The following is an 18,039-nucleotide window of genomic DNA, read 5'->3' on the forward strand; positions in this document are numbered from 1 at the left end:
ATACATATTGATAACATTAGATCAATCTTCATACATGATTAACATGATCCTTGCAGGGATTATACATATTGATAACATTAGATCAATCTTCACACATGGTTAACATGATCCTTGCAAGGGTCCCTATTGTTTCATGATAATCTGTTAGCAGAAAGTTATCTTTGTTAATGATATATAGCTAAATATGAACAGGGAAGCACAACTAGAGATTCGAATTTTTAGTTTTATTTTCAGTGAAGTATGTTGAAAGGAGGAGAAGAAAATTGGAATCTAAGTTTTACTAAATCATCTGACTGTTCTGAACCCTTCGTTTTCTCTCTTAATGTCTCATCAGGAGACCAATGCCAACAGGTAGGATTTGTTATTTACCTCAGAATAAAAGTAAAGAATTATAGGAATATAGGTCAAGGCTAGGGTTTCCAAAACAAGTGGATTTTACGCGCGCAATTGCGAGCCCATTATTTCCACGCAATTTCGGGGAACGAAATTCCGATCGGAAATCCAAGCCAAGGTACTTATTTTCCTTATTTTTGGATTTAAAAAAAATAAATGAATACCCTCATGTACGTTTTTTGAATAACTTTTTTGTAAAGCAAACCGGAAAATTTTATACGATGAAAGAGTATAACATTATTACTATTAAAAACTAGCTTGGGAACCCAACTTTGCTTAAAAACTAAACTTTCTCTTTACAAGTCAACTCACTCAACTTTGAATTTGTTATATAGAGATTATTACTTTATATATAGTTATTCTTTAAGTCCTCTAACTTATGGAAACCTAAAGCGCATGGGGGGGGGAGGGGGAGGGGTGTTAGAGATGCGTAGCTCCCTTTCAGATCACACAGATCTAAAAATTATTTAGAGGATCGAGCTCGTTAGTATTTTTAAATATGTAAACAGTCCCTTTAAACATTAATTTTTCCTAGTTTGTTTGGTATTCTAAAACCCTTTTTAGTGTATGTCTGGTATTCTAAAACCCTTTTTAGTGTATGTCTGGTATTCTAAAACCCTTTTTAGTGTATGTCTGGTATTCTAAAACCCTTTCTTAGTTTATGTCTGGTATTCTGAAACCCTTTCTTAGTTTATGTCTATTCTAAAACCTTTTTCTAGTTTATGTCTGGTATTCTAAAACCTTTTTCTAGTTTATGTCTGGTATTCTAAAACCTTTCTTAGTTTATGTCTGGTATTCTAAAACCCTTTCTTATTTTATGTCTAGTATTCTAAAACCTTTTCTAGTTTATGTCTAGTATTCTAAAACCTTTTCCTAGTTTATGTCTGATATTCTGAAAACCTTTTCCTAGTTTATGTCTGGTATTCTGAGAACCTTTTCTTAGTTTATGTCTGGTATTCTGAAAACCGGCAAGTTTGTGAACTATATATTTCTCAAGGACAGTTTAGAAAGTAAAGTTGATATTTCCAGGTAAAATAAATCTAGGGATGTCTGATATTCTGAAAACCTTTTCATAGTTTATGTCTGGTATTCTGAGAACCTTTTCTTAGTTTATGTCTGGTATTCTAAAAACCTTTTCCTAGTTTATGTCTGGTATTCTAAAAACCTTTTCCTAGTTTATGTCTGGTATTCTGGAAACCTGGAACATTCCGGCGTGGGTCACTATTCATATCCTAGCCTGGTTTCCTTCTCTTCTAGGAGGTAAAGCATATAAATATTTTACAACTTTTTAATATATATTAGTCATTTAATCCAAATATTAGTTTCTTTGATATAATATAAAGGAAGTTTTCGTGAAAATATAAAATTATATCGGCGGATCAAAAAGTTAAATATTTATGGATTCAAATTACGCCTAAAATTATTAAATCAATACAAAATGGATTCTGAATTATTTGAAAAGAGTTGGGTTTACTCCAATCATATCAAAAATAATGTTTTTCAAATTTTTTCTTAAGATGAAGCTAAACAATTTTTTCTTCTCCTTCCATATTTTTTTTGCGGATTTGGATAATTTGAAGAAAATAATTTGTTTGGCCGGTTATTTTAGTTAACGCACAATGACCTTAAAATCAAAGTCAATAAAACTGTTGAACCTTCTTTAAAATTAATAATTACCGTGAAAAGAAAAGTTAGACAATTTATTTCGTTATATTTTATACAAAATCCTCAAAACTGTTACCATTTATACTTTTAGTATTTCAATAATAAAAACTAGAATAAATTACTGAAGCGATAAGATGTAATTTTGGTTTAAATTCGATATCTGACTAATAGATTTTTAGATGTGATGACTTTTATTTTTCGTGAACATTCCCCTTTAAATTGGTCAAAACGATTCGAGGAAAACAGTAGAATTCAACCAATCTGAAATAATTGGAGTTTTTGAGGATTTTTTTTTACTAAATATTATTTTCTCAGTTGACAAATTTGTAAGGTAAAGACACAAAGCAATTATTCAGTGGAAATAGAAACATTGAAAATATAACAATTGAACAATTCTAATAAGATACAAATATTCTTTGTTTAGATTTATTATTTGTTGTTGCAGTACTCAGCCATGAAGAATTTAGGTAGAAATCTAAAATATATTTTAATATTTTTCTTAATCAAATTTTATATAAATATATATATTTTTTAGGACTTTCCTCAATATTTCCCTTGTTCTGATCAGGTTTAATTATATTTAATGAATTTACGTACCTATATAGTACTGTTTAGTTAATAGGATGATATGAACAAAGGATTTTAATTAGCCCAGTTAGGTTTAAAACAATTTGTTTAAGAGGACTTTTTCCAACCCCCCAAAGGAATGGATTCTTTGTCACAAACTCAGATTTTATAATCCCTTTACCTTTGAAACCCAATGTTGTAAACCTTTGATATTTCAAACTTATATTATTTGATCTAACAGAAGTCAGAATTTGAAATTTCAAAGGTTTACGACGTTGGAATCCAAAGATATAAGGATTATAAAATCTGAGTTTGTGACAAAGACTCAATTCCTTTGTCAATGCGATTATTATTACGGACCTGAGTCCAAAACTAAAGAACGAAAAGCTACGACTTAAATGTTAATTTCAGTTTTAAGACCTTAACTTTGATCTAAATATTTAACGCACCGTAATCGACGAGTCTAATAATTAACTCTGAGAAAACTATTCAGTTTCTCATAATGTTCAATCAAATGATCAAGATTCTCTGCAAAATTATACAGCGTTTGGTTAATCATATAACTCATGTTTATGATTTAATAAGTTTGGGATCAAGTTTAGTTTAACCCCTGACTTGTTCAGAACTTAGACTTAGACTCCTAATCCCCAAAAATGGTAAACAATTTGGTAAAAGATAATTAAAAGCCTAATGATGCGGTATTTTCTTTCAGTTTAAAGATTCTAATCTCAGCTATCAGGGTAAACTGATCCATAAAAGAAAAATTCTGATAACTTTCCTATTTTAGGTCTATTCAACTGGTTGCAAGAACTACAGTTCTAATACTGCATATTCTTCTTCTTGTGGTATTCTATATATTTCACAATATACAATACATACAGAGGGATTGTCATCGTAGTCATTACAATGGAAATCTGTTCATCTACATTTAAAAATTAGTTTAGTTTAAATAACTTTAGCATTTTTACAATAGTTTGTAAAATAGCATGTTTTGCCGTTTTCCAAGAAATAAACAACCATGGACTAATAAGCTGAATAACAGGATTAAAAAATTAAATTTTAGATACAAATATGTGATGTTCAAAATAATGGATTTAATAATTGATTTTTTAAAACATTCATTTTAATCTTATTCATGAAGATAAAACTACATATTTTACTAGTAAATATCAAGATAAAAACTACATATTTTACTAGTAAATATCAAGATAAAAACTACATGTTTTACTAGTAAATATCAAGATAAAAACTACATATTTTACTAGTAAATATCAAGATAAAATATTTAAAATATCAATATTCTGGAAAAGAATTGTTGTAATTATTATCAGGGCCCCAACATGAATCTTTGTTTCTTCTACACCTTCTTCTTCGGATTCATCCTGACCTTTGAAACTTGGGGAATAATCCTCATGATCTTCGGACAGCTCTTCGGTAACATTGATCATTACACTACTATGAAAGATCATATTTTTTTAAATTAGATCATAAACCGATATGAAAGATAAAAAACAATGTTAAAGATCATATGTTGACATTTGCAAGAACATTACATGCTTTACATATATAGGCCAAAATATAAACATTTTATACTCTTTTTGACTCTTTATTACATACAAAATTATGTGCTTTTCTAAAAGATCAAAAAAATTGAAAAGGAATTTTACAGGGTTCACATTGTTATTTAACGCACATAAAAGATAACTTCCTGTGATCCAGTTATATTATCATAAGCTCCTCAGTTTTGATTTTACACCCAATTAGGAAAAAGAATTTTTGGCTGCATATTAGAAATAAAAAACTAGCTTATTCCTCTTATTAGCTCTTCACAAAGTACCCAATAAAGATTATTAGAGTTATGAGTGAACACATTTAAAGGGACTGTAAAGCTAATTTCAAGTCACCCTCCTTACAAAGATGGCAATGCCAGATTTAGAACAGTACTAATTAAAAGCTTTCTCTAATCAAGTGGGAGTTGCGCAAATGACTTTTTTATAAGAAGCAATGGAGAAATGATCTGAATTAAACACTTTTTGAGTCAGTAAAATGAAGTTATCTTCCACATGTTTTATTAGTTAAAGGTTAAATGGGTATTGTTGTAAATCGGTCATTGCAATCTTTGCATAGAGGATCACTTGAAATTGCGCGTACAGTCTCTTTGAGATTTTAATGTTAACGGAAATTTACATCATTTTGACCAAGGGTGTAATTCAAGGAAAGTTAATTGCGGTCGTGTAAACTCTGCGTACATATTGAAACCAGTTCTCTTCGGGCGGAATTTGTAAAGACTGTTTTTATTTGCTAACTTTTTTTGTTGAGAATGAGATAAATAAGTAAAATATTTTAGTGTATAAGGGCTCTTTCGCTAATTTTCACGGATTTTAATTGAGAGATGAAGATAGGAATAAAAATATTCTAAAACAACAAAAAGAATGTAATTAGTTTTAATTAGTTTTACGTGATATAGCTTTGTTTGCCCACGTGAGTGTTGGTTTGTTTGCGAATAATAAACATAAAACATTAACACGGCTGAGCCGATTCAGTTTTACTGGAAAAATTGTTTTAAATCTCTTGCTAAAATCTTTATGTAATACATCCTAATGTCGACTTTAATCCTTTCACTTTAATGAATATAAATTTAATATCAGAAGTTTTAGGCGAAGCAAAGGTAAAAAAATGTTAAATTCTTTTTTGTGGAAATCCACCCATGCAAGCAATGCATGTACGTTGTTTATTTGTGGAATATGAATTACAAAAACTAATAAATGTGTTATTACAGTTGAAAACTGGTTTTTATCTTCAATATCCTGTATTCTTCCAGCCTGCTGTGATGACGTTCCAACCATGTTTAAAGAGGTAATGAGAAATATTTTCCCACTTGTTTTACATTTAATTCTTTACTATGTTCTGAAAAATGATCCCATGTTGTAACGGTGTATTGTATATGTTCATTGATCTTTTTATAAACTTATTTTCTTCTTTTCTTTCCTTCTCTTCTCTTTTTCGCTTTTGATCTTATTTCTTATTTCCCAAGACTCTTCATTTTCTTTATCATTTTTTATCATCTTTTTCCTCTTTATTCTCCTTCCAAGGGCCTTTTTAATTCTCTTTTCCATTTTCTAAACAAATCTATTCCTTTTTTTATACTTTTCTTTACGGTTTCTTTTCAATTCTCCTCTTTTTTAAAATTCTCTTATTAATCTCCCTTCCTTCTCATTTTCTTTTCTCTTCAACTTCCCCCTTTTTTCACCATTTCTCTTCTCTTTCCTTTATCCTTCTCTTCTCTTCTCCTCTTTCTTTTTCTTTCTCTTCTAATTGCCCCCTCCTATTTTCATTTTCCCTCACTGCAGTTTTCCTATCCTTCCCCTCTTTCTTTGTCGCTCTTATTCCTTTAACTTTCTTTTTAATTTCCCTTTTCTTTTCTTTTTCCCTTTTTTCCTAGTTTTCCTGTTTATATTTCCCCCCTAAAATATTCTTGTTTGATTAGGAGAGTGAAGATACCCTGTTGTTGATGGGTTGTCGTGTAGCTATAATGCTGGTGGCAGGATTTATAAATATTAGAGCAGCCTTTATATCAGATACTAGACCTAGCGATACACAAGAAAAGTATAAAGACAAGTCAAGTTTTTTTTCTAATTTTTTTCTAATTTTTTTTGAATTCAGAAAAGCAACCAACTTCAATTCAAGAAAAGTTTTTATGGAGAATATTTTTACCTTAACTCGGAACACAACTTTATTTTAAACAATAATCAACATATAAAAAATGAAGCTTTTGAAAAATATCTAAAATTTTCTTTTCAGGAAAATCTATCCGAAAACCCGGATGATTGTGTATTCAGTCAAGGAAAGAACACAAAAATAAAAAGAATTTTATAAAAATAATTTACTAACTTTAAGCATATTTTATTAACTAAGTATATATGTATAAAGTATAAGTAGATGCGTATATTATATTAAATGGTGTGGAAATATTAAATTTTCTGCAAATTTATTGTGTGGTATTATTCTATGCATTGTGTTTGCATATCTGTTATCTAAACGTATTCAAAATGCATTATTTGCAAGTGTAATTAATAATTTGTTGCTTATTAATTCATTGTTTAAATTCTTAAGATCAAGGGAAGTTTTCCTTTTCGTATTCATTTTTAATGGACAATGTACTGAACAGTAAAAAAATAGCAAATTAGGCTATTTTTGGTCCAAAACGCGTAACTTTGTTGATTAACAACACAAATAGGTTTGCATGGATATTCAGATTAGGGACTGAACTAGACTTATACACTGTAGAAAACCTCTATGGCATTCAACGGAAAAATTATAGTTAGCTATATCGTTGTATCAGGCCGCTCAGGCGTCGGTGGTTAATAGACTAATAGTCTGGTTGGTTACTTGGCTAATAGGTTTATTGGTTAGGTTGGTTCATTGGTTATATCGGTTTATTGGTTAGGTTGGTTCATTGGTTAGGCTCCTCAACTCGGACACAGAAGTCTCCAATAATCATTAAGTAGATATATTTCAAACCTATAATAAATCATAGGTGTTAAACATGAATGACAATGATTTCATATAATTAAAATGTTGGGTAAAATAGTTTACTAGTCAAAAACAAATTCATTCAAAAGTTTCCATTTCTGAAGATTGAAATTGTGTTCTAAACCTGGAGGAGGGTTCAAACAATACAAAAATATTCAAAAAGTTTCAACCACGTTCTCAAACAGCACAGAGGCGGACTAGTGGAGTAGCCTTGGATCAACTTGATGTAAGATTTAAAGGGATTGTAGACGCAGATTCAGAAAGTAAAAAAAACTAATTTTTTTTCTTAAAATAAATTTACTTATTACTCCGTGTAACATCGTTCCTCATTTAACCCCCAAAGCTATTAAAAAAAAACTAGCGCAATAAAACACAGATCTGTATTATATAAAGAAAAAAACTGAACCCTGAACTTCATCACAAAGTTTATCATTTGTTATTATTTTTATTTTTGTTTGGAATCACACTACCGTTAAATAGTGCCAGCATTCATGATTCATGAAAAGTAAATCTTTCAAATATTTCGATTTTACTTTTTATATAAAAAATTATTCTTTAATTTTTTTAATTTCAATTAGTTTTCTCAGGGTAAACTAATTTATTTGTATTTATTTATTTATTTATTTATTATTCTGAAAAATCTCTGAATTTTTTATCTTTTTTGAAGCGATTCAAAACAATTTTCTAAAGTTTAAAATTTAATAAATGTTATTTAAAAAAAAATATTTTTGTTGTTAAGATTAATGGGTTGAAGGGTATGGAACTTCAGGAGGTTCCAGGTTAGTTTAATTATTTAAATGAAATGAACTCAGGTTAACAAAATCTGAGGAACAATAGGGAATCTACTTTAAAACGTGACAATTCTGACAATTTCCATCATTGTCTCTGCAGTATAATTCTGTAATACAATTTTGTAGAGAAACCACGATTGAAAATAATTAGTCGTCAGCTAGAGACACAAGGATATTTCACATGGTATGGGATGGTAATTAGACATTTTTCTCTGGTAATTAGACATTTTACTCTGGTAATTGGACATTTTACTCTGGTAATTAGACATGTTACTCTGGTAATTAGACATGTTACTTTGTAAATGCAGAGTCACGTTGAACTTCGCAGCATAATGAATCACTGCACTTTGAGTAAAATATACATGTACAATATAATACATATGTTTTTTTAATACAACAGTCCACGGACGATCTGGAGTCCCTGGACCGTCAGGAGTCCCTGGACCCCTAATCCCTGGCTCTAATGTATGGCCTGAGGCTGAAGCAATCCAAACTGAAAGTCCGTATACTCCCAGTCAAAGTGACGAGACATTTACCAATTCAACAAGGTAATTTGGTATTAAAAGACTTATTCTAAATCATTAGAAACCAACTAAATGATAACAAGTTGTGTATGCCGAGTGCTGAACTTTTGTATTTGATACCCTTACAGGGTGTGACCGCGTAGACATGATAGTTGAGTCCATCTCCGAAAAGATCTCCAAAACCAGAAAAGTGTAGATCGTTACTGAGTACTAACAAACAAATATTATCTGATCATATCCAATTATCTTATTCTAGGTCTAGGAATGTATACTAAACATTTTATTCTAGGTCTAGGAATGTTTATACTAAACATTTTATTCTAGGTCTAGGAATGTTTATAATAAACATTTTATTCTAGGTCTAGGAATGTTTATACTAAACATTTTATTCTAGGACTATAATTGTTTATAATAAACATTTTATTCTAGGTCTAGTATTGTTAATACTAAACATTTTATTCTAGGACTATAATTGTTTATAATAAACATTTCATTCTAGGTCTATAATTGTTTATACTAAACATTTTATTCTAGGACTATAATTGTTTATAATAAACATTTCATTCTAGGTCTATAATTGTTTATACTAAACATTTTATTCTAGGTCTAGTATGTTGATACTAAACATTTTATTCCAGTCTAGGATTTTTTATACTAAACATTTTATTATAGGTCTAGGAATGTCTATACAAAACATCATCCGGCAGCTTTAAAGGTAATTAGCCATTATCAAGAATTTCAGAAATATTCTAAATTCGGGAATTCGGGGCGCTTCGTGTTCTTTCTATTACTAACCTTGACTTGATCTTCTCCAAGGAGATATTGAATAGAAGGAGGAGGCGATAGGGTTTCCGTACACTTTGCTGTGACGCTTTTGGACTGTTGAAGAACTATTTTTTGCGTAACAACAATAACAAAGGCAGCCTATCTAATGTAAACAAACATGAGTTAATAAACTGTGAAAGTAGTATTATCATGATAAAAAAGATCGAAAAAGTTAAGGATTTTAGTTTTATACGAAAAGGACCTTATTACAGCGATATTTTCAATAAAACTCAACGTTATCCCGCCCCCTCCCCTCTTTATAAACACGCCAGAGATGCCAGATGTCTGTTTATCATTTGTGTTATTGTTTACAATCTTTATTATTGTTGTTACGCAAAAACTAGTTCTTCAGCAGTCCAAAAACGTCACAGCAAAGTGTACGGAAGCCCTATCGCCCCCTCATTCTATTCAATATCTCCTTGATCTTCTCGATATCCGTAAATAAGGAAAAGGTTAAATATTTTATCAATTTTGTACATGAGGAGACAAGCTAATTTAATCAATAGCAAAGAAGGAGTCTGGAGGAAAATATAACGTCATAAATTTAGAATTTCGGAGAGAGGCTTCTTATAGAAATAATGTTACAATAGGATTTCTAGAAGAATCTTATTTTACTGAAACTGTTGAAAGGCATAATTTTTAATTAGAACTAGAAACGGGGGGAGGGGGATTATAAATTTCATAGAGCTTTGCGTGCAATTTTTTCGCGTGGAAAGTTTCATAAGCCGAATAGAGTAGAGTAATATTTTTATATTACAGAGTAGTTTTTTTGCAGAGTAATATTTCATATTGCAGAGTAATGTGTTATATTGCAGAGTAATATTTCATATTACAGATTAATATTTCGTATTGCAGAGTGAGTAGTATTTCATATTGCAGAGTAATATTTCATATTGCAGAGTAATATTTCATATTGCAGAGTAATATTTCATATTGCAGAGTAATATTTCATATTGCAGAGTAATATTTCATATTACAGATTAATATTTCATATTGCAGAGTAATATTTCATATTGCAGAGTAATATTTCACACTGCAGAGTAATATTTCATATTGTAGAGTAATATTTCTGCAGAGTAATATTTCATATTGTAGAGTAATATTTCATATTGCAGAGTAATATTTTATATTGCAGAGTAATATTTATATTGCAGTGTACTGTGTAATATTTCATATTTCAGAGTAATATTTTATATTGCAGAGTAATATTTATATTGCAGTGCACTGTGTAATATTTCATATTGCAGAGTAATATTTTATATTGCAGAGTAATTTTAAAGCTGTAGTCGGATACTCGATGAGCCAATCAAGCCTTTTTGATAGGATTGGACAGGTAGCAAAGTTTTTAAAACCATGGTTGCTCATTAATAAATTTGTGGATTATTTAAGAAGTGATTTTTGTAAAAGAAATCCATATTGTTTTTTATAAATTAAACAAATTCAAACACGACAAAGACAAAAAATTACAGAATTTGTGTAAAAACTTTTATGCTTAAAGGAGTGATCTATCAATTAATTAATAAACTTCAAGTTTTAAATCCCCCTCTTTTCCCTCTTCTCCGATCAAATAAATATTAAAACACGTTTACTTTTTTCTTAACTTTAACTTTTTTCTAAGATAATATTAATAACTCTATCCAAATAAAAAACAAAGTAAATTTTGAATGAACATCATGTTGGTCATTTCAACAAACTCAAGTTTTTCAATCCCTATATCTTTGAAACCAGATGCATGGTATAATCCATTTATATTTCAAGCTAAGATTTATGACATTGGGTGATAACAATATATAAATTAGAAAATAAAGGTTTGTGAAAAAGACTCAATTTCTTTGTCTACTAAGATCATTTTTTTTAAACTTTCAACTTTTGTACCAATGAAAGGCGCAAAAATATCTGTTTAGATTGATCCTGAAAAATACTCTAAGAGTAACAACGAAAATACAAGACCCAGCACTTCACTTTGCTACAAACGAATTCGACCGGTAAAAAATAAAATTAAAGGTTGTCGATTTATTTCATAGTTTTCATTTTTAAGATAAAAGATAGTTCTGGGAGTGAAACCATGAGACGAGCCCGCTCTGCAATGACAAGGTATTCAAAAAAGTTAAAATTTGAAATATCATTTTTTTAATTATAATTTTAGATAAAATCATAAAAAACTTTAAGAGGTAGATAATTCGTAGTTGAATTTTTATCACGCAAAAAATATTATTCAAATGTAAAACAATTATAATCTGAACTGGTTAAACAGAAACTGAGCACAACAATCGCTGTATCTTTTTAACCTGATATTTTAATTTATAAAATTGTATAGTAAAAATAGTCAAAGTTTAAAATATTAAAGGATTAGAAAATTTGAGTTTGTGGCAAGAAATCATATTTTATGGCATTAGTTAAACTCCAAAATATATAACCTTTGCAACCTTCATTTTGGGAAATGTATATTTACATATATCCACGTCTTGTTCTATGTCATGGTTCACTCATTTTTCTTTAACATGTGTTTAAATTCGACACAATTTTTCCAATCTTATCGAAAACAAAACCTAGATGTTAACATTTTTGGGGATTTCTTTGAAAAAGGGTTGAAATTGAGAAGAATATTGGATGATGTGGGATGTATATAACTCTGGAATTGGAAGATGGCTTTTTGACTTGTATTTTAATTTTGAATAGGCTTTGATAAACATTTAAAAAATGGAACACAGAAAGTGCGCAATGTACACAGACCCATTTCAATTAATCAGTTTACGTTGAAGAAAGGAGTTCAACTATTTTCTTAATCGACATTCAATAGACATATGATCATTGCTTTAATGACTTCTTCCTAATTCCACAGTTATATTCGTCCTTCTGTAGTGGAACGAGTGGTCACTAGCTAAACTACATAAATTCCATTGTTAAAATTAATTCGAAATATAAGGAAGACGATTTTTCCGACTCAAATGCCCCAGCCTTTTCTCTAGATGTATGTGTACTCAAATCCATTTCCTCCTCATGTAGTGCCCACATGTCGAATCTCCGCTCATCCCAGCTCCCTCCCGGTATTCAGTCATGTTAGGACAGTTAAACTAGTAACAGCTCCGACAGTGGAAAGAGTGGTTACTAGCTAAACTAAATAAATTCCACAGTTATATTCGTCCTGCTGCAGTGGAACGAGTGGTCACTAGCTAAACCACATAAATTCCACAGTTATATTAGTCCTGCTGTAGTTTAACGAGTGGTCGCTAGCTAAACTACATAAATTCCACATACCTGCTGTAGTGGAACGAGTGGTCACTAGCGAAACTACATAAATCCACAGTTATATTTGTCCTGCTGTAATGGAACGAGTGGTCACTAGCTAAACTACATAAATTCCATAGTTATATTCGTACTGCTGTAGTGGAAAGAGTGGTTACTAGCTAAACTAAATAAATTCCACAGTTATATTCGTCCTGCTGCAGTGGAACGAGTGGTCACTAGCTAAACTACATAAATTCCATAGTTACATTCGTACTGCTGTAGTGGAAAGAGTGGTCACTAGCTAAACTAAATAAATTCCACAGTTATATTCGTCCTTCTGTTGTGGAACGAGTGGTCGCTAGCTAAACTATATAAATTCCACAGTTATATTAGTCCTTCTGTTGTGGAACGAGTGGTCACTAGCTAAACTATTTAATTCCACAGTTATATTAGTCCTGCTGTAGTGGAACGAGTGGTCACTAGCTAAACCACATAAATTCCACAGTTATATTCGTCCTTCTGTAGTGGAACGAGTGGTCATTAGCTAAACCACATAAATTCCACAGTTATATTCGTCCTTCTGTTGTGGAACGAGTGGTCACTAGCTAAACTACATAAATTCCATAGTCATATGCGTTATGCTGTAGTAGAACGAGTGGTCATTAGCTAAACTACATAAATTCCATAGTCATATGCGTTATGCTGTAGTAGAACGAGTGGTCATTAGCTAAACTACATAAATTTCATAGTCATATGCGTTATGCTGTAGTAGAACGAGTGGTCACTAGCTAAACTACATAAATTCCACAGTCATATGCGTTATGCTGTAGTAGAACGAGTGGTCACTAGCTAAACCACATAAATTCCACAGTCATATGTGTTATGCTGTAGTAGAACGAGTAGTCACTAGCTAAACTACATAAATTCCTATTTTGTTATAAATTTGACTAATTCTCTGTTTTCTTTTAAGGGAAGGAGGATCTAAAATAACACGAAATATAGATCTAGAAGGATCTGAGAGACCTGAGCGTAGTACTAGTCTACCTAGTTCAGATTTCCCTTCACATCAGGTTTTTACTTTATTTCAAGTGCTGATACATTAAAATAGTGGCATGTCCTATTCACAACCATAACCTTTTATCCTCTGTCGGATCAAGAATAAAGGAGATATCCTTTATATTCTTAATAAAAAGTTATTTCTGGATTAATTGATGCTTTCAGTACCTTCAATTTGAATTCATTCGGTCTATAATTAGGGTTTCCGGCGAAAAGAAGAAATCGTATTTTGCGAAATTTCGCTTTTATCTCTTTCGCGAAAAAATACGAAAACTTCGCAAAAAAAGCGAAAATTTCGCAAAAAAAATGCGAAAACTTTTAATTTTCGCATTTTTTCGCGAAAGTTTTTGTTCGTTGGAAACCCTATCTGTAATTCATCAATCTTTCACTAGAGTTGTCATTTAATATTTAATTATGATATTTAATATCCACAAACAAAAAGTGTAAAAGAGAAAAAGTGAAAAATTTATGTTTACATTTTGATCAAAAGTCAGAGCTTGCAGGGCCGTATTGCTAAATCTACGTAAGATACCTTTCTTACAGCCACCTTTAAACGTTAACCCGGCCCTAGATCTTTTCCTGGTTTTATATCTATTGGTTCTACAATATTAAATTCTACAATATATATGGTTTTTGTTTAAAATGAAATTCTACAATATATATGGTTTTTGTTTAAAATTAAATTATACAATATGTATGGTTTTTGTTTAAAATTAAATTATACAATATATGTATGGTTTTTGTTTAAAATTAAATTATACAATATATGTATGGTTTTTGTTTTAAATTAAATTCTACAATATATGTATGGTTTTTGTTTAAAATTAAATTCTACAATATATGTATGGTTTTTGTTTAAAATTAAATTCTACAATATATATGGTTTCTGTTTAAAATTAAATTCTACAATATATATGGTTTTTGTTTAAAATTAAATTCTACAATATATATGGTTTCTGCTTAAAATTAAATTCTACAATATATATGGTTTCTGTTTAAAATTAAATTCTACAATATATATGGTTTCTTTTTAAAATTAAATTCTACAATATATATGGTTTCTGTTTAAAATTAAATTCTACAATATATATGGTTTCTGTTTAAAATTAAATTCTACAATATATATGGTTTTTGTTTAAAATTCTTATAAAATATCCACTAAGCCATACAGACAGAACTTAGTTTTGAGTGCCCTCAGAGAGAAATAAGTTTTACAACTGCAGTTTTTGGTCTTAGAGAGACAGTTTGATTATTTTTGTTTAACTATTTAAAGATGTTGTTGATCTATTGAAAGATGTTGTTGATCTATTTAAAAATGTTGTTGATCTATTTAAAGATGTTGTTGATCTTTTTAAAATTCATGTAAGTATTCGTGTAATACTTCAAGACTAATCTTACAGTTAAATGATGTCTATGAATGCCAGAATGATCAGATAGTTTTTATGAGATTGCTACTAACCAAAGATCTCTTGTAAAGGAATTAGATTTTGCCGCGACTTTGATTTTCTAATCCCTTTACCAGCTTTTTAACCCTATGTCGCAAACCTTAGATATTTCAAAATATGAATTATGCTGGATCAAATAAACTAAATTTGAAATTTCAAAGGTTTACACTATAACAGGTTGAAAAGATATAGGGATTAGAAGATTTGAGTGTGTTGCAATGACTCAATTCATTTTCAGGATTTTGAATTTTTCCTGTTTCTTTTAAATCTAGCATGTTTAAGAATCTAACATTGTGCGTATTCATATTGGACAGTTTCATGTAAAATGGCATAGATTAATAACAAACCAGATAAAACACTATATGTCGTCTTTTCAAGGTTGAAGGGTTTTTCGTTTACAGAAAACCTGAGGCAGAGGCCCATAGAAGTAACGCACATGCTCTCTCTTTGTCTTGTAATTCAACGTTGCCTGCGCGGAACTCCTTTGGGGTTCTGTCTCAGGGTTATTGTGAACAAAAAACCCTTAAATCTTGAAAAGACGATATCCAGTGTGATATCTGTATCGTGGTTTAAAAATCCACGAATTTACAATAAAAAAAATTTCCTAAATAAATCTTTTTATTAGGATTTTGTTGTGAACAAGAGTATGAAGGAATACCTACAAGAGGCAAATATAAACCCTTACAGTAGTGAGGGAAGGTCGGATATATATTGTAGATTTGTTCTGGACTATCCGGAGAAAAAGATAGAGGTAAAATGACCATGCCCTGACATTATATCAAACACCCAGTATAAACATTCCTCCCTTTATATTAAACGACATTATAAATAATGCCCAGATAAAGAAGAAGCTTGAACAGATTGAAATGACTAACCCTGTAACCCCGATCCTTCATTCTACTCTTCTTGGATTCTGTTGTATTCTCCTATCTATGGGCTGTAGGTAGGTCCAAAGCTGAAAAATAAAATAGAAAATTTCGCGAAATAGTTGTGTTTTTAAAAATCTAGTATAATTTTGCCGACAATTGAATTTTCAAACTGTAAATTATGTCAAATTCGCTGTTAAATTTTTGGTTCAGCTCATATTCGAAAGATAATGTTGATAATATGGTTTTTATTCGCCATTTTCAAATATAAACAACAATTTTTTTTAAATATTAAAATATAATATTTTTTTATTGTCCGTACTCTGTAAAAATAAACCAGCAAAATCCGATATTTGAATTTTCTTCTAGAGGGTCAAATATGGTTGAAGGGGGTAAAATGTAAAATATAGAAAATTTTATAAATATTGAAAACTTTAAAAATATCGATAATTTGGAAAATAACAAAAATATTGTAAAATAAAAAAGAGGCAAAGTTTAAAGATGAATAAAAAGATTTCTACACTATGAAAATCAAATACTGATAGAAGACAAAGAAAAATAAACCAACCCTTCGTTAAATAAATTCTTGGTATTGTAGGGAGGCCGAGGACTGTTTTGTAAATCAAGTTTGGAAAGGATATTTAGAACTTGTTATTATTCTACTTCATAGTCTGGCTTTCTTAGTTGTTATTAATCCAATAAAAAAACTCAAATACAGGTAAATTTTATGTTTAGATTAAAGGGAGTATTCTGAAAAAATGAAATGGGGTATAGGCTTACGGTGAAAAATAAGCGCTTTTGATCGCTACCAATCTTATTTCTATCTGTTGCGTTTATCAGGAAAAAAATGTTAAAAACGACTCGCACCGAAGAAATACAAATTCATACAAATTAAGGAAGTTGCAATATTCAACTCGGATCGTAAAAAATCAATTTAATTCTGATATTACAATCAATAGTCATTGATTATTTTTCGACCCATTCGTATTTAGTTGATATCTCATAATATTTTTAATTTTTTATGATCTGTTACTTTTGAAAACATTTATTTCTGTTTCGAGGATTTTTGATAATGAAGACGACATTTTCATATTTTCCAAGAATGTTCGAAAATTCAGCGTCAGCAAAATATTATTAAAAAATCAAAAACATTATGAAATATTAACTATATAAATAAATATTAACTATACAAATAATCGATGACAATTGGTTGTAATATCTAAATGATTTGTTAGGAATTAAATTGATTTTTTACAAGTTGTAATTGCAACTTTCTAAATTTGTTTGAACGCTACGTTCTTCGGTATGAGTCGTGTGTAACAATTTGCTCCTAGTAGCGATCAAAAGCACTTATTTTTCACATTAGGCCTATTACCCCTTTTCATTATTCGTGAACACTCCCTTTAAATACATTTATCAACTCATATAAATGAATTTTGAATTTCATGGATCTTAGATTTTAAGAAAAACCCCTATTTATGAAAAAAAAATATTTTGAGATATATCTAATGTTTTTGTATCTCCAGTCAATTTTCTTCAATATTTTTCAGGTTTCCAATCAAAAACATGAAAACATGTTATAATCAATTTGTTATGAATGCCGCAGATTAATAAAAAATAAAAAAGATGACCTTCAAGTCGTCTCTTGCAACTGTCTTGATGTTTCGTGGGACACCCAACCTGTTTGTACAATGAGGAACCAAAAATGATTCCAATTCTAGCAAAAACTTGTAAATAAATATATTTTTCGGAAACAACAACAAATTATCATAAATAGGAGTAAATAAATAATTAAATTCATCCTGGGTTGTTGCCCTAAAATTCCATAAATAGTTGAGTTCATAATGTATTATAATTAAGTGGATTTTTTAACAAAAAAGATGCTAGAAACTGCCAAATGACAAAGTTTTAGGAAAACTAATGGAAATTAAAATCTAAAATTTTTTCTTTTTCTTTTATAACATTAACTTTTTTCCATAATTTCAGAAGAAAAAAATTATTAATTTTTGATTTTTATCTATGTTTACATTATTCTATTTAGTATTGTTCTCAGACGGAGGAATATGAACAGAAGACCCTAAACCTAAACATTTTTATATAAGTGTCTGTCTTTTCAAGTAATAAATATTAACTATTTTTATATACT

General features: G+C 29.7%; 2 protein-coding genes across 2 annotated transcripts; both read left to right on the forward strand.

Moving 5' to 3' along the window:
• Positions 1-238: 238 nt before the first annotated feature.
• On the forward strand, positions 239-6,452 carry LOC111696621 (uncharacterized). Its single transcript, XM_023466276.1, has 9 exons — positions 239-351; positions 1,569-1,653; positions 2,483-2,525; positions 2,594-2,626; positions 3,413-3,470; positions 3,957-4,059; positions 5,405-5,481; positions 6,113-6,248; positions 6,427-6,452. The coding sequence occupies exons 1-9, from the start codon at positions 241-243 to the stop codon at positions 6,450-6,452; spliced, it is 672 nt and encodes a 223-aa protein (XP_023322044.1). The 5' UTR covers positions 239-240.
• A 116-nt stretch (positions 6,453-6,568) lies between these two features.
• On the forward strand, positions 6,569-18,033 carry LOC111696615 (uncharacterized). Its single transcript, XM_023466267.1, has 12 exons — positions 6,569-7,384; positions 7,898-7,937; positions 8,350-8,497; positions 9,146-9,188; positions 10,566-10,631; positions 11,203-11,283; positions 11,337-11,392; positions 13,497-13,596; positions 15,653-15,778; positions 15,867-15,970; positions 16,492-16,611; positions 17,935-18,033. Exons 2-12 carry the CDS (start codon positions 7,916-7,918, stop codon positions 17,972-17,974), a joined length of 906 nt encoding a protein of 301 aa, XP_023322035.1. The 5' UTR covers positions 6,569-7,384; positions 7,898-7,915; the 3' UTR covers positions 17,975-18,033.
• Positions 18,034-18,039: the final 6 nt, after the last annotated feature.

Source organism: Eurytemora carolleeae, unplaced genomic scaffold (genome assembly GCF_000591075.1).
Source record: "Eurytemora carolleeae unplaced genomic scaffold, Eaff_2.0 scaffold185, whole genome shotgun sequence".
Classification (NCBI taxonomy): Eukaryota; Metazoa; Arthropoda; class Copepoda; order Calanoida; family Temoridae; genus Eurytemora; species Eurytemora carolleeae.